General features: G+C 37.8%; 1 protein-coding gene across 3 annotated transcripts; it reads right to left on the reverse strand.

Annotated features, from left to right (window-relative positions):
- Positions 1 to 4,147: 4,147 nt before the first annotated feature.
- LOC105386108 (tudor and KH domain-containing protein homolog) lies at positions 4,148 to 23,616 on the reverse strand. Of its 3 annotated transcripts, XM_048624758.1 has the most exons (15): positions 23,476 to 23,616; positions 22,905 to 23,105; positions 21,778 to 21,854; positions 20,804 to 20,945; positions 18,857 to 19,011; positions 17,805 to 17,958; positions 15,433 to 15,590; positions 12,233 to 12,346; positions 8,299 to 8,397; positions 7,686 to 7,784; positions 7,030 to 7,141; positions 6,380 to 6,506; positions 5,999 to 6,017; positions 5,406 to 5,491; positions 4,726 to 4,861 (listed from the first exon to the last, which is right to left on the reverse strand). In XM_048624758.1, the coding sequence occupies exons 2-14, from the start codon at positions 23,095 to 23,097 to the stop codon at positions 5,432 to 5,434; spliced, it is 1,509 nt and encodes a 502-aa protein (XP_048480715.1). In that variant the 5' UTR covers positions 23,098 to 23,105; positions 23,476 to 23,616; the 3' UTR covers positions 4,726 to 4,861; positions 5,406 to 5,431. The 3 variants fall into 3 exon arrangements, with proteins under 3 accessions (XP_048480711.1, XP_048480706.1, XP_048480715.1); XM_048624754.1 differs by lacking the exon at positions 5,999 to 6,017 and having other exon boundaries at positions 4,148 to 4,861; positions 17,832 to 17,958; XM_048624749.1 differs by lacking the exon at positions 5,999 to 6,017 and having other exon boundaries at positions 4,148 to 4,861.
- Between the last annotated feature and the right edge of the window lie 209 nt (positions 23,617 to 23,825).

A 23,825-nucleotide genomic window follows, 5' to 3' on the forward strand; every position in this document is an offset into this window, starting at 1 on the left:
CCCTACCTTACCTTACGTAGGCTACCTGATCCCAGTCCTCATATTCTTATCTTCCCTTTTTGGAGCATAATTGGGTTATGATAGTCACTGTAAGAAACACGAAGAGTCATAAAACCATTTGAATATTACGGAACAGTCCACGATCGATAACCACCCGCCATTCCAAGGTATTGCGCGGGAGTCGCTACGGTCGCGATTATATTCGTTCAGCTCCATCGATCGCCCTCTTGCGACAACCTCCGATTTAATTGATTCGTAATCAATTGTGCTCAATTTATGTTTTCTAATGCATTCTTAATTTAAAAAATAAATAGAAGATGCAAATAGTTACCTATACTTTTTAAACTGATACCTACAGAATGTTACCGATCTTCAGGGTAAACAGGTAATGTACCTATGATGTCGATAGCATTCTTACCACAAAAGTAGTTATAAGCCTTATCTTATTAAAAACGTACTACATAACAACATAATACATAGTTAAGTAAGTACCTACCTAACTCAAATTGTAGAAGCTTAACATTTGCGTTGGTACCTATAGGTACATGCCTCTACCGTCAAGCGGACCACTTTCTAAGACCTAAGACCTAACTAATGGGCTAAAGAAACCTAGATCAGTATACGTAGGTACCTACCTACCTCCCAGACCAGCGTAGCCGATACCGCCTAGAAATGTTATTCACTCAAGTGTCTCAACACTTTACATTCGTAGTTTAAAGAAACTAAGTATACATCTAAAGTTATCTGGTTGTCGTAAGAATTACTGATGGAATGCGGTGGCCCGACAGTAGCATTTGCAAACTTACAGTTTGCAAGATATCCTTAACTAGGTAAGTAAGTACCTACCTACTTATGTTTTTTTATGAATGAATGAAATTTTAAATAAGTACCGATGGTCCTTTAGGTAACTATGTTACCTACACAACAAAACCCAGGTAAATCAGGAACTTATAGAACCCATATTAACTACCTACCTACTTCAGTAGAGGTAGAGACCTACCTACTTCAGTAGAGGTAGAGACCTACCTAGGATAATGAAGGTAAGTATGTACCTAGTAATTAGTAGATCACAACAGCACTAAATTATTCCTGTTATGTTCTAACATTGTACTAAGTACTTATCTAATAACAGCTGTTCATGTCCACTAGATGTCGGTAGCCTCCTCGAATCAGAGTTCATGTTCGAAGTGAAACTAGTTTAGGTCCAATATTATCAAAACCAGCTGTGCATTAAACAATAGTTTTACACCGTGGAGGTTGCACAGACCAGTCGCCAAACTCTCTCTATAGAAAATTATAATCACATTGTTCTTTACAAACAAACATCCCATTCATTTATTGTGTTTTAGTTGTGTACTTGTATCACGCAAGAGCACTATGCACTGCTCGTGGAGTTTGGACTTCTAGGCACGGCCCCTAAGTATGGCACAATACCTATTGGATGTAATCAGATATCCTCTGTATCCAGTTACTTACCATACTGCAGAATTACCTAAGGGTGGCTTGCACCATTTAACTTTAACTATTACTAACGTCAAATCCCTTGACGAGAGAGATCAATCTTCAAGAGATTTGACGTTTGTAATAGTTAAAGTTGAATGGTGCAACCCACCCTAAGTAACTAGACTTACTTGACGTAATAGGTACAAATCTATCTCTGTCATCATCACATCACGTACCTAGTGATGAAAGAGGATAGTTATAGTTGCATACAGTTCTTATATATTTAGTAATTACTTAGTCTCAACGTACTTTTGACTTCCATTATGATTATAAGTAGGTACTTAGGTATTATTTGTATTGTATGGAGCGGTGCGCAACAAACACTAAGTGAATGTCCTGATTATTTTTGCGCTTACTGCTTTTTGTTTAATTTCATGGTTGGACTCAACAATTGGTCACCGACAGTCCATCGCCGGCGAAAGTAAATGTTATGCAAACCCATAAAAGAAGTACGAATTTTATGGTTCCAATCGTTAATGGACCGGCCAGTCTGGCTACCATCCGTGCTCTTTAAAAAGAATAACAATAATTACCTACCTAATAATAATTAACAAATGATCATTCGTTAACATTCAGAATATTACGAGTATGTCGGTATTATTCACTGGGTTGACCTTCCTGCTGATCACTGATAGAATTCTAACCAATAAAATGAGAAATTAAAAAACTTCCAACATTCAAGTGATATTTATTTTTCAGTAAATTGGCATAACAAATTCTTACGTTTTTTACATTAAGTACCTAAAGAGCAAAATGAATGTTGTAATTTAAATGATACTGTTACAATGGGGTGTACTTATTAGTCTATGCAATGGGTGAGTAAGTAGGAAGATAAGTATAAATACAATTTTCAAAAACAATTTTAAAGAAGCAGTTAAGTACCAAAATAGGTAAAACCTAGATAGATTTAACGATACCATATAAGTAATCTTTAGTACTTGTTTGAACACTGTACCAAAACAGTTTTGTTACTTACAAACACTATACAAACCAAACACGTTTGTACTTTAGGTAGGTATGGCACCGTAACTTAGCAAAAAATAAAAGTATTTAAAAAATAACATAACAGAAAAAAGTGACTGCTTACTGCACGTTTTCACATAGAATGATCCTTTTTAAGTACTATAAAAAGCTAAATTACTTACTGTAAAATGCTTCGATCATACAAACCCAAGATTCAAAAGTGGTTTTAAAATCTTTATAGGAGGCCTAACTGGACTAACGATATTATTTTTATCATAATACAAATTTGTATTTTACCAATATTTATCTCTAGCATCTCTATGATCGAAGGTAAAATTACTAAAAATATAACCTTTTTGGGGTCTTTTAGATGGCAAAGCACCGTTATGTGCTATTAGGTTATTATGTATATGTACCTACTTTTAAAACTTAGCACCCATCAATCTTTTTTCATTAATAGAGTTATGAATAAGTATTAATTTTTAAAATACTTATTACTAACGAACTACATAAAAATACAAAACTTAACACCATTTATACAATAATACATAATATATTGTCAATGTCGAATTCGAGAATTTTAGACCATAAAGTACCTAGGTATTAAATACATAATAATAAAGCGGCACCTCCTTCGAGTTGACTGGAAGAATGTGCTTGTATACCATAAACTAACAAGTTCTATGTAAGTAATGTCCATAAACTTCAACCCCAAATGAGTACGTAACTAGCTACGTGTAGGTATAATACAATAAAACCTTTAAAAGTTAAAATTTTATCTGTTGATAATCACCATCCTCAACTAAATTTTACTTTGAAAAAACAATTACTTGCTGTCAAACAAAAAGGATATTTTCTCATACACATTTCACACTTATCTACGCCTAATAGTATAAAAATATCTAAGTATAACTTTTTGTAAGAAAATACTCATTGATTAGACAATCTAGGTAAAAAAAAAACAAGCTTAATACTGCAAAGGTGTCATTTGGTAAGAAATACCTACACAACAATAATTACATATCGGCTTTGAGTTAGCTGTAGCTAATAAGTTAATGTAGATGCTAGGAAAAAACTGTCTTTGTAGTATTGAAAAACTAAAATAAAATCACTTTTTCGATATTTGTGGAAATATCAGAGAGTGCTTTTTTTATTTTCAGTATTGTATAGTGAGTATTGCAAAACCAGTATAATTACTAGAATTGAGGAGACTGTTGTTTGGCGCGACCAAAATTAATTTAATTGTACACCTTTGATTTTGGATTTTTGGTGTCAATTGTAATTAATCTATATTTCACAAATCTATACAACATAATGTTTTAAATTCTTACGTATTTTCTTATCAAAACTAAACAAATAAATTACAACCAGCGATAGTAGTTAATAGCCTACATACTACGATATGTTCTGTGTTAGACATCACAGAGTATCTAGGACTGCTAACATAATCAAATGACTAATTATTATGTATTAGTAAAACATTAAGTACTACATATTTATAAAATTACATCCCAAAAAGCGTGTCATTGAAAATCTTACGTAGGTACCATATTTGCGTACAAAAGTGAAACATTATCAAATATTTTAAAACCTTAATTCTGAGACCTAAGGTTTCTTGCTAAATTGAAAGAAATTACACTATATTTATGCATGACTCAAAGTTTTTAGGGCATACCCAAAAAAGATATGAAATGAAAAACAACTTTATACATATACAATTTCACAACAGATAACGTCTACCAATTAGGAAATAAAGGATAGTTTTAGAAGAGAGCCCATGGGTCCTGCAAGTTGTATCTGTGTCTACCAGTAACCTTTTACAACATACAGCTATCTCTTTCACAACCAGCCCTTCTATAAACTATATAAATCATTTCAAATTAACCAACCTTGATGTTCTATCCCGAAACATTTTATTTAGGTATTAATAAAGAAAATCTACACACATTTCACGGTGTCATAATTTCCACTGGTTGCGTGCGTAACAAAATAATGCTAATAGTTCAAAGATAACTTTATAGGTAATAAAGGGCTTAATCTTCCTGCAACTAGTCATTCAAAACCTGTTCTTAAATTACCATACCATAAACTCACTTCTGCAGCTCATGCGTCTTCCCCAGCGCTTCCAGACTGCTATGATGACTGTCAATCCTATTCATATTCGCTTTGAACTCATCTCGAAGCTTCGCCACGGGTGACGGGTGTTCTAATTGATGTTCTAGGCTCTCTGAACTGGTGGCTTGGTGGTTTCTCTCAGCCTGTATGAAGTCTTGGGTTCCGTTGTGTTGTTTGACGGTCGCCGGGTGTTTGTCGATGATGGTGGACGGTATACGCGCGTGGGATGAGGATTCGAGTCCCGACGCCAGGGATTGAGATGTGGGCATCTTTGGGTCTTCTGTAAGAACAGTTTTTAAGTGTAATATGTGTTGAAATGAAACTTAAAATCATCATAGCAGGATGTTTATGTTTACAGTGATTGCAAACTAGTTTGTTTAATTTAACTTTTGACAAACTAAAGTTTCATTACTAATGGAAGGCTTTTTATCTCGACAGACAGGCGGGTTCAAATCCTATGTCGTGTATCAATAAGTACTTAGATTTAAAATGTGAAGTGAACGAAAACATCGTAATGAAACTGACACTTCTACCTCTACATTTAGCGCATCCGTTACATGTGTGAACCCATCAACATTTTATGTTAAGGCCTAGTTTCACTATACTGTGTTATTAGTTGGTGACTTTTGACACATCTGCCAAGAATTTTATATGAAGATGACGTGTAATTGATGAACTTACTTCCATATTACAATCTAACTGAGTATGATGAAACTGGGCCTAAGTCTGCTAAATCTACCCGTACCATTTGTACAACCCGTACAGGGTAAATACCCATACAGGGTAAATAGACTATATAATAATATCAATGAGATGTACAATACCTGCGTGCGCGGCGTCGGCGGGCGCGTCACGGTCGCGCGGCAGCGAGGCGGAGCGCCGCGAGTCGCCGCCGAACATGCCCAGGATACTGATAACAGATGGATAACGTGAGCATACAGTGTATAATAATAATCAACACGAACCATCACGTCCCCACTGCTGGGGCACGGGTCTCCTTCCAATGAAGTAAGGGTTAATAATAACAATAAATATTTATTTTCAGACTACATAGTCTATAGAATGTGTTAGTAACAATGTATCTTAATACTAAGTTATCACGTCGGGGTCACCACTTTGAACATGCGAGGGTATTGAGGATCCTCCGACCAGGCCGGGTAGTGTGGCCTGGTGGGCAGCGCGATGTGTGAGCGCGATGCATAACACGTCTTAAATGCGCCCCGTGGCCCTTTAGGGGGTAACTCGGAGACATTTTGAACTACTTTAATTTGTTTGAGTTTTAAAAAACTCGCGTTATTGTAAAACAAAAGTGGCTTAGGTCTAGGTAACCAGTATATACTAAGTCTATGAGGTAATTATTATTACATATATTAGAAACTGTATAAATCAATGTTCGTATAATCGTATAAATACCTACCTGTTCGTCATCCGTTTCACTTATGAGGATAGCGTGTAATAAAAAAATAAATAAATATGCATTTGTTACAAAAAATTACAACAAATATAACTTCCGACACTGTGAAAAGCACTTCTATTCAATGTATTCATTTACTACAAGGCGACCTAATGTGAAGGCGTTCAAAGTTACATATATCCGAAATCGGATCACACAATAAAGTTTTCGAACAACTTTTGTTCTTTCTTAGGGCTTGTACACAAAACAGCGACAGTAATCAAGTATTTCCCCAGAAAAACTGTCAAAACCGTCGCATCTGTTTTGTGTACAAGCTTTAACTAGCACAATCATATAGTCTTCAATAAGTAAGTTTTTCAATAGTACCTAATTCATTCGACTAACCTGGACTTGCCCAAATCCCCAAAAGGCGTGGTCGGGGTGGCGCGGGCGGGCGAGGCGCGCGGGGATGGGGGCGCATCCGCCGCCCAGCCCTCGAGGATTAGTGCCGCCGCGATGTCCACTTCGCCTTCTGTTGTGAGAGAAAATATTATATGTATACTATGTCCATCTTATTAATGCTCTTTTGGCATTCGAAATCCCATAGATATTTGATGACTGCAAAGGAAAACCAACTTTACTTACCTTATGTCTGGTAAGTAAAGTTGGTTTTCCATTGCAGTCGCCAACGTCAAAAAAGCATTAATAAGATGGACATAGTATATACTATAGATACGGTAAACGGTAGTGTTTGGATATACTATACATAAAGTCATACACTTCTTAGTTTAGATGGCAAATAGTATATGTATATACGTCACTCGGCGAGGCTGCTTTCATGCACTGACTCTTTTCAGCTCTCAATATCTCGAAGTAGAAGTGACAATAAGACGGTTATATCTTCCGAAGAATGGATAACCGTTGGGGTTTAACAATTTCCAAAGTACACCGTAAACACACAAATATTATACGAGCAGCTACTGTCAATTTTAGTAGTAGTTTTAGCAATCTTTCGTGGATCTACGTGTACCAAGGACTTTGTAATGTGTACTAACCATCAGTGACGTCATAGAGCTTGATGCCGGGGATCTCGCGCTCCTTGTCGTCCGCCGACAGCGCCTTCTTGTACGTGCACGTCTTGGACACCAGCGGCTTCCAGCGCGCCACCTGGGAATAAATAAATATACAGGGTGGAATTAAGAATATAGCTGCTTAATCAATTTTGAATAAGGTGTAAGATGATATTTATGCTTAATTCCTTTGGAAAGTTTAGTCTGCTTTTTTCCTTAGACTTGGTCTTCTTCTACGTGTTGGTGATAAATACTACAGCTATAGTTACCTAGATTAGGGTTTGTCACCGATGGTAGAACCCAGCCAGTAAGTCTGACAGCCCAGACCTGACCGCCTATTGTTGCAAAAGCGTAGGCTATACCAGTCAGCGGAAAGACGGTCACTGAGGGGGTCCTTGTAAACTAGTATAGTTCAACGATTCTTTCCGCGAATTTCCAACAGTCATAGAATAAAAGCTATTGACTGATCCCCTGACTTACCTTACTGTACAACTTTTCACCCCATATAATACCTTTGTACCAGTTTTCCTGTACCTCCAGAAGGTGGCTGGTGGCAAATGCTCTTAGCACTTGGCCCACCTTTCGTGCATTTATTTCCTATATTTGGGAAATAAATAATTAAATATATCAATAATACCCACCTGTGTGAGTTCCTCGAACCGCTCCACGGCCGGCTGGCTCCAGACAGTCTCGGGCTCCGCGCCGGCGGGGCGGACGCCCGCTAGGAAACACTCCATCGCCTGAAAGGGTGAAAAATTAGAATTATTGCGATATTATATGTGTCGCGTTGGTCATTTTATGTGGGTTGAAAAATTTTGAATACAGATTAGCAGGAGAAAAGAGGCGATTATGCGATAGGAAAGTCAAGTAAAACCACAGTGGATGCTTTAACGAACGTAACTAATACGTAAATTGGTGAACCCGACGTGATCGGTTCTACAGGGTATTGCCAAAAGGGTATACTAAGCCGAAAAGGGGTGACTCAGGGGGCATTCTCTGGCAAATGACCCCCTGTGTCACCACGAAAAAAGAAATAATTAATCTCTATTGTATAAAATCACGTGACTAACAAACTTTTTATGGAAAATAAAATTTTCTTTCTCGAATTTTGACATTCTAATTTCATTTTCGGGCTAAGATATACCATGCTGCACACGTAGGTTTCGGCTTGCCCTTTTTGCAACACTCTGTATATAAGGACAGATGTTACGACACGTGGGGAGGCTGCTAACTAATAATAACAACGATTCTTACCTGGAACCTCAGCCGCAGCAGGTCAGCCCGCAGCTCGCACAGCTCGTGCGTGGCCACGTACTCGCTGTCGCCGTAGTCCACGTAGAACACGTCCGCCACCTGAAACGAAGCAAGATGTTAAAACTGCATATTTACAAACAAAAACTACCCTTATTCGAATGTAATAAGGATTCTGTCAGATGTCTTTCCCCGTGGAATGGGATATAGGTTCTTAGCGGTCGGTGACACCACTAAAGCTTCGGCTGTTTTTAACAGTATGTGGATTTCATCACGCATGCGGGATTGCCCCGCACGCTTTATACAAGTATTCATTGTGACGCGAGGAATAGAATAACATTTTATTGGACGTCAAATTTTACAATTATTTGTCCATTGTCATAATACAGGGTGATTGGTGTCGATGTATTCCTTTAAATGAGTTGTAGAAGAAGGCATTTCCAGTCTATTGAACCCCATAATGCATTATCCGAAAATCAACCATTTCTGAGTTATTTATGTTTTAAGTTTTTTTAAGAATTTTGCCAAAATTTATGTTTAAAAGCAAAATATTTCAAAAACCAACGATTTTTTTAATACTTTTTTGATTGTTTTGCATTGGTGACACCTTAGTCAACTAATCATAATCATTAATTGCGTAATATTTAACTTAATTTAGACACAGTGCTTCAAAATAGATGAAACATTAAGAAAATTTTACGAAAGATGAAAATAAAAAATCTTATTTAAAAAAGAATTTTATCTGACAATTTTTCAGGCACTACAGTTTAAAAACATAATCAATTTATAAGCTTTAGGCCCTGTTCCACAATGTCTGGTTAGTGGCTACTTGTGAGATAAAATACATGCTGTCACTGTCAAAAATATAATAACAGAGAGTGACAGCTTGTATTTTATCTCACAAGTAGCCACTAACCAGACATTGTGGAACAGGGCCTTAAAATGACATATTCCAATATAAAATCGATTAAGGTATGGCCAAGATATAGCCAAAACAACCGCATAGGCGGGAAAATCTCAATAGGGAAACAAACAAGATTTTGTTCGAATTTTTAGGTAAAAAGTATTGTAACTGGACTTATCCGAACCGTTTACAAATTATTGTGTTCCAATAGTGCGGTTCCTCAAATGCACTGATCTAGGACAAGGTTGTTACACCGAAATAATGCTTGTCCGATAACACGGTTAGCCGATTGTAATTTTCAATTATGATTGGTAAAACAAAATAATTCTTCACAACCCGGTTCCATAAAACTACTGTTCGACGACGGTTAGTTCGCCGAAAACATGATTGGCCTACTGGCCAATGCCACTGCACGTGACAATAGCACTGTTTGACAATGATTGTTTTAAATTCAACGTGTGCAAACACTGTGCCAAATATTTTAGCTGAAAAGTTTCACCGAATAGTGTTAAGGTGAAGTGCGGTAATTGCAACTAAAAATATTGAAGTCGTAACTTCATCATCTCATAATTCTTTATATATAAGGAAATAGTATTACTGTAAAATCATGCCAAAGTCAAAATTTTATGTAGATTTTATTCTACTATCATGACAAAGAAAAACTCTGAAGAATAAAGAGCTATTGCCAAAAGTTCCGGCAAAGGCAGAAATAGTTGCAATTACCCCTCCTGGCGGGTAATTGCAACTAATCGTTTTATCTCCATATTTTTCTATGTGTGGTGTATATTGTGTATTTGAAACACAAAGACTAAGAGAATATTCATAGGACACTTATCTCCTTGTAACTACGACCAATTTCGCATGAAACTACTGTTTAGCCGTGGGTCTGGTAATTGCAACTAATTTCTCAAAAATAGTGATGGGAACTTTATCGTAATTTTATCGACAGTCATGTAGTGTCTGCCATCGACAAGCCAAGAAGACCATGGTAGCAGAATAAAACTCGGGGATAAAAATTAATAGCTATATTTTTATTAATCAACATTAAATATTTTACTTATGTTTAATCAAACAGCCTTTTTTGAATTTTTTTGGAAAGTTTTCGAAATTTACCGCAGGCAGTATGCCGGGGGAATTTTGCAGGTTTTCTAAAAAATGTATGCTTAACAGATATGTTTGAAATTTGGTATTCAGCCTTTTAGTCTTATTTGTGTGTTATATTATTAGTGATTGTATCGATATATTCATGTTCATTGCCCCATCACTGGCTTTTTCCAATTTCATACAAAAATTGGCAGCTAATTGTAACCACCCTAAAAACTGCAAAATAGTTGTATTTACCAGACTTTGCATTTTTTGTCTGGTAAATGTAACTACACAGAAAACTCGGAAAACAATCGTGTTAGAATAAAACAAATACATACAAAATGACTTACCGTTATTAGTTTTTACTTTTTTTTGGAAAAACTTTGCGAGGAACCACTAAAAACTATTTTATAAAATAAAAATGCACACCATGTCCATCCGACTCCAGCAGACTCAAAATGGCCGATGACAAAAAGCTTTATAACTCCCACAATTCTTGAGCTATCAGCGCCATCCACATTTTTGGGTAGAACTTTTATGATGTAAAATTGATTTTAGTCTGTCGTTTTACAATGAAGTAACTCTAGAGGGAGTTATTGAAGTTAGTTGCAATTACCGGATAGTTGCAATTACCGCACTTCACCTTATAGGAGATGCAATTTGGTGGTTAAACTGGGCAGTCGAAAAAGCATTCTATCTTTGAACCTATCGTCATCAAAAAGTACTTTCGGCTAACCGTGTTATCGGACAAGCATTATTTCGGTGAAGCAACCTTGTAGTCGATATGTGCCTTTGAGGGACCGCGCTATCGGAGAACAATAATTAGGAAACGGTTCGGAGCTCTAAAAAGTCCAGTTACAATACTTTTTACCTTAAAATTTAAACAAAATGTAGTTTGTTTCCCTACTGAGATTTGCCCGCCTATGCGGTTGTTTTGGCTATATCTTGGTCATACCTTAATCGATTTTAGATTGGAATATGTCATTTTAAAGCTTATAAATTGATTATACTTTTAAGCTGTAGTGCCTAAAAAATTGTCAGATAAAATTCTTTTTTAAATTAGCTTTTTTATTTTCATCTTTCGTAAAATTTTCTTAATGTTTCATCTATTTTGAAGCACTGTGTCTAAATTAAGTTAAATATTACGCAATTAATGATTATGATTAGTTGACTAAGGTGTCACCAATGCAAAACAATCAAAAAAGTATTAAAAAATCGTTGGTTTTTGAAATATTTTGCTTTTAAACATAAATTTTGGAAAAATTCTTAAAAAAACTTAAAACTTAAATAACTCAGAAATGGTTGATTTTCGGATAATGCATTATGGGGTTCAATCGACTGGAAATGCCTTCGACTACAACCCATTTAAAGGAATACATCGACTTTCCAATCACCTTGTATAATACTTATTACTCTACCACCATTTCATAAAGGCCCCGTCATTAAGGAGGAAGAAATGGCGAAAGAAACTCCTCAAGCATCTTTATAATATGTATGAACGCGAGGCGCGGAAAAATGGCAACTATCTCGCGTGCATGATGGAATCCGCATGTTGTTAAAAGCAGCACTCGTCACCGTGATAAAGGAATTAGCCTGGCCCACTGACACGTGGGTTAGCTGTCTAAAGGTGCCCCGCTCAGCACGAGTGTACCTGCTGCGTGGCGTCGAACTCGTTGGGCCGGATGTCGGCGACGCGCGCGCGGTACCAGCGGCCGTCGTGGCGGAACACCGCGGCGACTACTTGGCCCACTGACACGTGGGTTAGCTGTCTAAAGGTGCCCCACTCAGCACGAGTGTACCTGCTGCGTGGCGTCGAACTCGTTGGGCCGGATGTCGGCGACGCGCGCGCGGTACCAGCGGCCGTCGTGGCGGAACACCGCGGCGACTACTTGGCCCACTGACACGTGGGTTAGCTGTCTAAAGGTGCCCCACTCAGCACGAGTGTACCTGCTGCGTGGCGTCGAACTCGTTGGGCCGGATGTCGGCGACGCGCGCGCGGTACCAGCGGCCGTCGTGGCGGAACACGGCGGCGACTACTTGGCCCACTGACACGTGGGTTAGCTGCGGGGGACATGAAATAAAAATAGTCAGAAATTGAGAGGGAAAGACGACAACAAAAAAGCCTAACTCCAAGCCAACTCTACGCCAACGAAAAAATATTGCACTTATTCAATGATTTCAAAAGAAAGAGTGCACTCATCAGAACATTTTACCTAAAGAAAATGACAACCGCGCGCTGGCGCTAATTCAAACAAATTATGACAGATATATGAGATTTTAGGGCCACCGCGAGAGTGCCATTTTCTTGATCGGTTCCTGTCCTAACGCTAGTAATACAGGGTGATTGGAAAGTCGATGTATTCCTTTAAATGGGTTGTAGACGAAGGCATTTCTAGTTGATTGAACCCCATAATGCATTATCCGAAAGTCAACCATTTCTGAGTTATTTAAGTTTTAAGTTTTTTTTAGGTTTTTGCCAAAATTTATAAACATAAATTTATAAACATAGTTTTTGAAATATTTTGCTTTTAAACAAAAGCAAAATATTTCAAAAACTAACCATTTTTAAAATACTTTTTTTATTATTCAGGTATCTCGGGCACCTTCTAACTGACGACCTCAAGGACCATGCTGATGTTGAAAGGGAACGCAGGGCGCTGGCGATCAAATGCAACATGTTGGCCCGCAGGTTTGCACGCTGTAGTAGAGAAGTAAAGATATCGCTATTCAAAGCATACTGCCAAGTCTTCTACTCGTGCAGCTTGTGGACCAACGTCACGCAGAAGATCATGAGCGCCCTGCGAGTCCAATACAACAACGGCTTTAGGATGTTGTTGGGGATGCCCCGTTTCTGCAGTGCATCGGGCATGTTTGCTGACGCGCGTACGGACGATTTTTACGCCATTATGCGAAAGAGAGCCGCCTCTTTGCTCTGCAGGGTACGGGCCAGCTCCTACTCTATCCTGAGGACAATAGGTGGGAGGTACGACTCGCCCATCATGTGTCATCTTGCTGGGATTTTGGTGGACTACAGCCAGGTACATCTCACAAATGTAAGATAGCTCTTGTGTGTTTTTAATTGTGTACTGTGTGTTTTATTTGTTTAGAATATAGATACTAACATAGGCTAAGTACATTGTAACAAATATACCTAGACCTTTAGTTGTCTGTTGAATAAAATAAATTAAATTAAATTATTGTTTTGTATTAGTGACACCTTAGCCAACTAATTATAATCATTTAATGCGCAATATTTAACTTAATTTAGCTTCAAAATAGATGTAACATTAAGAAAATGTTACTAAAGGTGAAAACAAAAATGCTTAATTAAAAAAAGAATTTTATCTGACAATTTTTCAGGCACTACAGCTTAAAAACATAATCAATTTATCAGCTTTACAATGACATATTCCAATCTAAAATTGATTAAGGTATGACCAAGATAAAGCCAAAACAACCGCATAGGCGGACAAATCTCAGTAGGAAACGAACAAGATTTTGTTCCAATTTTGAGGTAAAAAGTATTGTAACTGGACTTTGTAGAGATCCGAACTATTTACTAATTATTGTGTGCGGTTCCTCAAAGGCACAGATCTAGGACAAGGCTGCTTCACCAAAGTAATGCTTGTCCGATAACACGGTTAGCCGATTGTAATTTTCAATTATGATTGGTAAAACTAAATAATTCTTCACAAGTCACAACCCGGTTCCCCAAAACTACTGTTCGACGACGGTTAATTCGCCAAAAACATGATTGGCCAGTAGCACGTGACAGTAGCACTGTTTGACAATGATTGTTTTAAATTCAACGTGTTCAAACACTGTGCCAAATGTTTTAGCTGAAAAGTTTCACCGAATAGTGTTATAGGAGATGATTTCGTGATTTATTTTTATTTTATTCACTGTTTGTAAGTGTGTGTTTATTTGGTTTTGTATTTACTGATTTATGTTTAATGCTATCCTAAGTATATTCTTATAGCGTATCCTCTTTTATAAATATTGATTCTTTGTAACCTGTGGACATTGTCATGGGTTGTACATTTATGTAAGTTTTTAAATTTAACACAATGTATTACACTTTAATATATAACTGTTTATTGTCCCTAATAAAGTAAAATAAAATAAAATAAAATAAAATTTCGTGGTTAAACAATTTGACAAACTGTGCAGTCGAAAAAGCATTCCATCGTTGAACCTATCGTCGTCGAAAAGTGCTTTCGGCTAACCGTGTTATCGGACAAGCATTATTTCGGTGAAGCAACCTTGTAGTCGATATGTGCTTTTGAGGAACCGCGCTGAGCAATAATTAGTAAACGGTTCGGAGCTCTAAAAAGTCCAGTTATAAGACATTTTACCTTAAAATTGGAACAAAATCTTGTTCGTTTTCCTACTGAGATTTGTCCGCCTGTGCGGTTGTTTTGGCTATATCTTGGTCATACCTTAATCGATTTTAGATTGGAATATGTCATTTTAAAGCTGATAATTTTTTTATGTTTATAAGCTGTAGTGCCTGAAAAATTGTCAGATAAAATTCTTTTATAATTAAAAGCATTTTTAAGCATTTTTGTTTTCACCTTTCGTAACATTTTCTTAATGTTTCATCTATTTTGAAGCACTGAGTCTAAATTAAGTTAAATATTGTGCAATTAATGATTATAATTAGTTGGCTAAGGCGTCACTAATGCAAAACAATCAAAAAGTATTTAAAAAATGGTTAGTTTTTGAAATATTTTGCATTTAAATATAAATTTTGGCGAAAACCTAAAAAAACTTAAAACTTAAATAACTTAGAAATGGTTGACTTTTGGATAATGCATTATTCGGGTTCAATCGAATGGAAATGCCTTCGTCTACAACCCATTTAAAGGAATACATCGACTTACCAATCACCCGGTATATAAGTCAATGCACTGAAATTATTTTGTACTGATCTTCTCACGAAATACATCTTGTAACACACAGTTGGAAGTTGGAGAGCCATTGTATTTAAAAAAAAGCATTTCTGATTTCTTGTGAAAGTTGTTTAGTTTGAATAAAATTACAAATGAATTGTCTTAATTTTGAGGAAACATATCATAAAGACCTTCCTTCATGTGGCAGCACCAAAACTCCCACCGAAAATCCACAACACCAAACATGACACTAACCTTATGCGCGTCCCTATTGTCCTTATGCCCGTAGTACTCCGTCATGTGGTCGACCAGTGCGTCCAACTGCCCCACTTGGGGCCCCACGAACTGAACCCAGAACCGCGACGGCGAAGAGACAGCTGATACGTACACTTCTATCGCCGCGCCTGATACTTCTGTGGAGGGTAGGTTTTGGTGTTGTAAACTGGGAGTAACAATGAAATGAAATTTTACAAAATAATGAACTTTTCGCTAACATTTGTACTGAGTTGCGCGCCGTATCGCCGTTTTTAGGGTTCCGTAGCCAAAATGGCAAAAACGGAACCCTTATAGTTTCGTCATGTCCGTCTGTCCGTCTGTCCGTCTGTCACAGCCGATTTACTCGGAAACTATAAGTACTACAGTGATGAAATTTGATGGGAATATGTGTTGTATGAACCGCTACAAAAATATGACACTAAATAGTAAAAAAAAGAATTGGGGGTGGGGCCCCCCATACATGTAACTGAGGGATGAAATTTTTTTTTTCGATGTACATACCCGTGTGGGGTATCAATGGAAAGGTCTTTTAAAATGATATAAAGTTTTCTAAAAAACATTTTTCTTAAAGTGAACGGTTTTTGAGATATCAGCTCTCAAAGTCGTAAAAAGTATGTCCCCCCCCCTCTATTTTTATAACTACGGGGTATAAAATTCTAAAAAAAATAGAGGTGATGCATGCTAATTAACTCTTTCAACGATTTTTGGTTTGATCAAAGTATCTCTTATAGTTTTTGAGATAGGTTGATTTAACTGTAATTTTGCTGCTACGGAACCCTTTGTGCGCGAGCCCGACTCGCACTTGTTTTAATAAATACAATGCACTTACGGCAGACATTTAGAATCTAGATGTGTTTCCTCACGATGTTTTCCTTCACCGTAAGAGCACGTGGTATAGACCAATATTGGGGGGCAATTAGTAAGACAAGTATAATGATGTCTAATTAACGTGCAAATCAAACAGCACAGCACTGTACCATAGCTATCACAAATTGACTAAAACACTATCTACTTGTATATTCTACCCATGTCACACAATGCAAAAACACACACAAACACGCATAAAAATTTATTAAATCAAAACAGAGTTAAATTCTCCATCACCCACTCAAAACAAAATTCAAACAACACAAGAAAAAAATCAATCGGAATAGATTTGTAATGCATTCCCATTCCTTTTGCAGTCATGATTATGCAGGTAATACATTATGTAGGTTTAAAATTTTATAAATGTAAGAATACCTATTCTAGTCATTTATCTCGGCATTCCCAGCCCAAACCTTTTCTAAAAACTAATTATGGGTAAATATGCGAAATATAATCGTCCCGCCCGAGTATTTGCCAACAAAAATATCCAAAATGCATTAAGTAATTTTGCTAATATTACTTTGGTAGCGTCATCATCATCGCTCGTAATGTTTCAAGCACCAAAAATAGATTCAGAAGTCACCGTGACAAGATATTTGCGCATTTTAGATTTACGCGCATTTATTTGGTGCACTAGACAACATTTTACAAGCTTTGCTTCGCTTCGTGTATGAAGGTTTCTCTTGGGAATTCCAAGATTTTAAAAATGCCTAAAATACTATATAGATAAGTCATGCATTTCCGATGCGACTACTAACAAAAGAAAAACAAACAAACACACTATGATAATACATAATATAGGTAAAATGGAAATTTGGGCTGCTATCACTTTCTTACAATACCTGAGAAGATTTGATGAAACAACAGAACATTAGAAGCTAAAAAGATTTATTTTATGTTTTAGGTTTAAAATCGTAAGTAGGAACTTTAAATGAAACGCACGCTTTTTTAATTCGCTCACATTAGTCTGTTGAAAAGAAAGATTACAAATATAGAACAGAGGAAGACTAATTAGCAAAATAATTAAGATATCAATAACAAGGGTCATATTCTAGAAGCAATTTCAAGTTTTCAATTGAATACTCACCATAGATGATAATAAATATGTAGGTATCTCGTTAATTTATTTACCTAATACTTCATACGTAAACTAAGTTTGCTCACATACTGTAGAAATATTAGCTAAATCTCCCAAATATCCGCAAACATCATCATGTAGGTATTTGGACCCCAAAGAAAATAGATCATTTAATTTCACATTGCTTCTAGAAACACCCTTCTAAAGCTGAGCGTCCACTGCGCGCTAAACTAAGTTAGTCCGCATAGTATTGTCAATTTTTCATACATAGTGCATACTTTGCAACAATTTGCACATGTATGAAAATCTGTCTCAACCATGCGAACTAACTTTATTTAGCTCCCATTGGACGCTCGGCATTAACATTAACCAAACAAACAGTCCACATGCTGTTACCACATCTTACCAGTCCGCTTGGCATGCGTGACGTCACCTGGCATGTCCGCGGCGCCGTCCGACGACACGTCGTGTCTGTGCGCCGGCGGCGGCGACACGGCGCCGCGCGGCGACCGCTGGGATTTGGCCTGCTCGATCTCGCGACGGCATTTCTCTTGTGCTATCTGTGGGTGGAATAGTTGGGCTTGTAGGAAATTTGATTTTTATACGGCTTTGGAAAAGCCCTGGATCCGAACCGGGTAGCACAGCATTTTTATCGCCGTAGATGAAGCACTTTAAACCACGTTCCACATATCACATCGTTTATCTACGGCGCGGCGTTAACGGTGCCTTGTATGAGGGCATCTTAACCGCGCGAAGCTATTGGTATATTATGGTATGTATGTGTCAAAACTGCGCGACGCTATTGGTGCGCGCTATCGACGCTCGGCCGCTATTGGTCTATTGCGGCAAGGACGCACTCCGAATCCTCTATTATCATATAGGTTTATACATAAATGCAACACGCTACGTTGAGCGTTTAACTTAAAATTCGCTCTAAATCGTCTCTCCTCCTCGTCGCTACCCATAGCACAGGGTATCCTAGTTTGGGAGCCAGAAACCCATTTCTAAACTAAGTATATAGGCAAATAAACGTTTTTTCATTTTCATTTTCATTACCGCTATTTTGTAATTTTTCAATAAACAGTGTTCACTCACGCAGTTCTGCACGAGCCCCTCGGCCAGTGCGATCTGGTCCCTGGTGCCCTTGAAGGTGATCCTGCGCGTGGGCCCCGCATCGCCGGCCACGCCCTCCACCTTGACCCGCGCGACGCTATTGGTGCGCGCTATGACGCTTGGACGCTATTGGTCTACCTATTACGACAACGCGCTCCGAATCCTCTATTACCATACGTTCATAAATGCAACATTACTGCGATTTAGTTTACAACTCGCACCGAAACACTCTATTACCATACGTTCATAAATGCAACATTCCCGCGCTCAGTTTAAAATACGCTCCGAACCATCTCTATCACGTCCATGACCACCATTTTGTTATTCCCGTTAGTTAACACTTACGCAGTTCTGCACGAGCCCCTTGGCCAGCGCGATCTGGTCCCTGGTGCCCTTGAAGGTGATCCGGCGGGTGGGCCCCGCGTCACCGGCCACGCCCTCCACCTTGACCCGCGCGCCGCTGCGGTGGCTGATGTCGGTGATCGACTCGCCGCCTGTGCCTGGGGGAAGGAAATATCTTAATAGGAAGAGTAGTAATGTTTATTCGGCACAAAAAACAAGTCACATATTTTGTTGTTGATTGATTCTCACCACGCTTGTTCTATATATGAATTGATAAGTATGTAATCTATAGCTAAGAAGGAATATCTATTATATTCTATTCTATTATAAGATTTAAGTACCTACTTATATAGAAGGTTCCTGCCTATCTTCTATATACTCAAGATCATACTTTTTGTATGTATCTAAATATATATTTTTTAATTCTCAATGTATGTGCATATCTAGGATAAAAATAAATATTAAAATATGTAAAGATTGTAGATTTTTGCGAATATTAAATGATGTTTGACCTTCAATCCACACTGTAAATTAGGTCAGCAAAATCACACAGCCGTTTGTGATTTGTAAACGAATAGTACGATGTCTGTAACACATCCATCTGCTGCTAAATGATGCATAACGGAACTGTTAGTGTTCATAGCAGTCTAGACTAGATTTGCTAGACTCAAAACAGCGATTGTTTAGTCCTAAATCTGTCAACAGATTAGATACAGTGCAAGACTAATTTTAAACATGAGTTTGTAATGTAGAATGACTAATGTTTGTACTTATTACGTTTTAGCCAGTTGTAAAATGTACTTATTTCTTATCTCCGCACTAGACTTTCATTTTTATTGAACCTAAGCTACTAAAAGATAAGTTAAAATATTGGGTCAGTGGATTTTAAGGTCTTCACTGGTTTAATATTATTATTTTTTATGTATTAGTCTTTATTATTATTATATTAGGTACTATCTGGTGAAGGCATCAAGCCTTAGGTTATTTTTCTTATAGGGGTCAGTAAAAAGGGCTCGCTGATTTAAAAATGCGTGTCTTACCCATACCAATGCCGGCAGCACGCCTGTCTAAACCTTAAGGTCACCGCACATATAACCGAAACGTAGGTAATGGGATCGCCTCTTTTTCTTCTGTCAACCAGTAGAACGCGAGCTCGCGAACGCCTGGCGATCCCTTTACGTAACGGTTAGGCATAGTGGCCTAAATGCTGCTTCCCGACGTGTTGGCCTCGGTATGAACTTGGACAAGACGAAAGTCATGTACAATGCTCACATCAAACCGGAGCCGGTCGCCGTTGGTGAGGCAACAATCGAAGTTGTGCAAGAATATGTCTACCTCGGGCAGACTATTCGGCTAGGCAGAAGCAACTTCGACAAGGAGGCTGCAAGGCGCATCCAACTGGGTTTGGCTGCATTCGAGAAACTTCGTCACATATTCTCCTCGGCCATTCCTCAGAGCCTGAAGACCAAAGTCTTCAACCAGTGCGTCCTGCCAGTGATGACGTATGGTGCAGAGACGTGGACACTGACGGTAGGACTGGTCCACCGATTTAAAGTCGCTCAGCGTGCTATGGAGAGAGCTATGCTTGGGGTTTCTCTGATGGATCGTATCAGAAATGAGGTTATCCGTCAGAGGACTAAGGTTACCGACATAGCTGTCAAAATATGCAAGCTGAAGTGGCAGTGGGCTGGTCATATCTGCCGAAGAACCGATAACCGTTGGGGTAGACGAGTTCTCGAGTGGAGACCACGAACAGGCAAACGCAGCGTGGGACGCCCTCCTGCCCGCTGGACTGACGACCTTAGGCGGGTGGCGGGTAGTGGTTGGATGAGGAAGGCCGAGGACCGAGTATTGTGGCGCTCCTTGGGAGAGGCCTATGTCCAGCAGTGGATGATTATTGGCTGATGATAGGCATATGTGCGGTGACAGTGAGGTGAAAGTTCCACTAACCAATGATCCGTCCGCAAGCCCAAGAAGGCACCGTCATGTCGTCCTCGACGATGACGGGCTGGTTCCTGATGCAGTCCAGCACGGCCGCCTCCGCCAGCGCCGCCGCGCCCGCCGCGCCGCGGATTATGCACACGTCGTGGTCCTGCGGGGTAGGTGGGGAGTTACTGCACTTGGGCTTACAGGACTATAGCCTTGCTTTCACAGTATACAGACAGGGATTAAAGAGACAGATTTTTCATTTCATTGACATAGGCATTTATGAATCGAGGATAGGCGATAAGTCCGCCTTTGTATATATATACTTGTATTGTTCTTTCTTGTACTTTTAACTTTAACTTTAAACTGTGTAATTTGTGTATACATACAATAAAGTGTTTAAATAAATAAATAAATAGGCTTGGCTTTTCAGATAGCTTTAGACAAAAGGTTAAACTCAGGTATGATATCAACCAATACTAACACTCTTGTCTTGGAATAGCTTATCTTATAATTATAAATAGATTTTATTGTATTAGTAGTACTTAGTAACTGTAGGTACTCGTATTAGTTTCAATTTTACTGACGCAGATATTTTTGAGTACACTAAGGGGCAGATAAACCTGACCCCCCTCAGAAGCATTGTTAGTATGAGAGGTCAGGTTTCTTTGCACCTGACCGTACCTAGAGATTTATGTTCTTCCATTGAAGAACTCTATTAACCCATATATGCCCAGAGGGTCGCTAACGACCCACTTGAGTTTTTTGCATATTTGAACTAAGAATCTGAATCTTAATCATATCCCAAAGTAAAACAACTTCATATAAAAACTAGTTATGGGCATATATGGGTTAATGCCATAATAATTGCAATATGACATGTAGCTGTAGTCTAGAGTACCTATACATATCAAAGAGGGCAATAAACTAGCATAGAGCGTGTGCAGCATTCATTGAAGTACAATTTTATGAATCTTAATAACAAATATGCAGCTAACCTTATCACTAAACTTCTTGAAGTGTATCATGGCACCAGACTTCTTTTCTATATCTTTGATGTTAGAACCACTGCGGCCTGTGGAATATAAAAAGAGATACATGACATTAGTTATAGCAGTTTAAGGAATCACATAGGACACAAACACAATCTACTGATATTAATAAATACAGCTACACCTAGTTGTGTTCTGTTAGGTTAGGCGTGAGTGCCTTGGTTTAGGGCTAAAAAAACTGTTATGTTATTTTGATTATATATATTTGTTATTATTTCTTAATTGAAAGGCTTGTTCAGAACTGTTAAAGGATTTCTGAGTACTAGGTAGGGCAAGCAGGATAGCAGTCAATCATAGAATGCTTGCTTTGCAACTGAAGTCCCTGGATTGATCTTTGCCATCAATATTTGTATAAAATAATTATTATCCGTTGTATTGTTTAGGATATTATTATGTTATTATGAAGAATGTTCCCACCTCATAGAGTGTATTAAATACCTACACACTATTTTCCCATATACATGAATCATCAGAATGTAAGTACAAGTAACTTTTTTATAGGTCATATTTCACTGCACAAAAGGTTTTTATTGTGGCCTCTACATCTGAGTCATGTTACATGAAATATGATTATGACATCAGTAAATAAAGATTACCTTACATTAGTGAAGTGCTATGAGAGACCTTGAATACTATGTGGACACTTGGAAGGTGTGACAATATTGTCATGTCCATCTCATAGTTATGTTTAACTAACAGTATAGCTACAGGTTTATGTGTACATAAATATTATTATGAGCCCATGAGTTTGACTTTCCATAAAAATAAATCTCAATGGGAATTACAAAAGTTTTACTTCTCTGTCTTTTGAATATCCTATTATTCTAATTGGATAATTAAAAAGACAGGACCAGAGAAAAGGGTATTGTGATAGTAAAAAATGCTCAATTAAATATTTTAATTTCATAAATGTTATCTTGTCTGATGACTATTTGAGTTTTGGAACCCCCAAATAGTGGTCTCAAGACCACTTTTAGCCACTAGGTACTGTTGTGTGCTGTCTGAAGAGGCATATGTATGAGTGGGATGATTCAGGGTGATGCTATTGTATTATATAGTACAAAAGCTCTCACCAATCAAAGCTGGCACTATACTCTTAGGCACGGAGACTTCAATGGTTGTGGCTCGTGAAGTCTGGATGCGGCTAGCCTTTGGATCCTCACTCTCTTCTTCGTCTTTCTTGAACACATAGTACACCACAAACGCAGTGACTGTGGCCAGAGACAGCCCCAGAGCCACTGGCACGGCTAACCTTGCAAACGACATGGTGTAACCTACAAACACATAGAATTATTAGTGCATATATTGCTTTTAGTGTGCTGAATATGTAAACTGATAGATGATACTTGGTAAAGGTTTAAGAAAATGGCTATAAGTAATCTGAAGCCATGTACATTTGATAAACATCAATGCAATGTTGATAAATAAATGGTGTGAAAGTATGATTTTATGTATATTTTTATAAAATTTACAGATGTTTTTAGATGTATATTGCAGTGTGGTTTCATAACTCTGGAATAGCTAAGGAATCTATTAGCAGCTATGACATAATAACGAGAGCGAAACTTACTTTCTGTAATGTGATACTGTGTTAACTTTGAATTTTATGAGAGAAAACGATAATAATAAGGAATAGTAGTTTACCTTTTATTTAAAGCCGGCAAGTGTGGATAGAATACTGTACAGTTTTACACAAATACACAAACAAATCTTTACAAAAAATAATAATGAAATGAAATCGCTGAAAAATTCGTTCGGCTCGAAAAGTCAAAAACAAAAGTCAAAACTTAAAAGCAAAAGCAATGACAGTTGACAATACAGATGTCAATGTCACAATCCCTGTATAAAAACTTCTTTTTTATTCAACAGTGTATCCAACAGTATGAAAAACTACGTTAAAATCCGTTGTCGAATCCAACGTTCTAAATAAAAAAACATAATTAGTTTTTTTTGTCGCGTGTTCGAATCTCAGAACAATAAACATATTTTTACGA

This window comes from Plutella xylostella, chromosome 3 (genome assembly GCF_932276165.1).
Source record: "Plutella xylostella chromosome 3, ilPluXylo3.1, whole genome shotgun sequence".
Taxonomy (NCBI): Eukaryota; Metazoa; Arthropoda; class Insecta; order Lepidoptera; family Plutellidae; genus Plutella; species Plutella xylostella.

Bases quoted from the DNA above. Each gene is read 5' to 3' on its own strand.
- LOC105386108 (XM_048624749.1), bottom strand. From the start codon at position 23,097: ATGTCGTTTGCAAGGTTAGCCGTGCCAGTGGCTCTGGGGCTGTCTCTG. The intron at 17,959-18,856 runs GTAAGTGTTAAC...TTCCACCCACAG, and splicing joins AGGGGCTCGTGCAGAACTGC to ATAGCACAAGAGAAATGCCG. The intron at 8,398-12,232 runs GTACACTCGTGC...GCTTCGTTTCAG, and splicing joins AGTTCGACGCCACGCAGCAG to GTGGCGGACGTGTTCTACGT.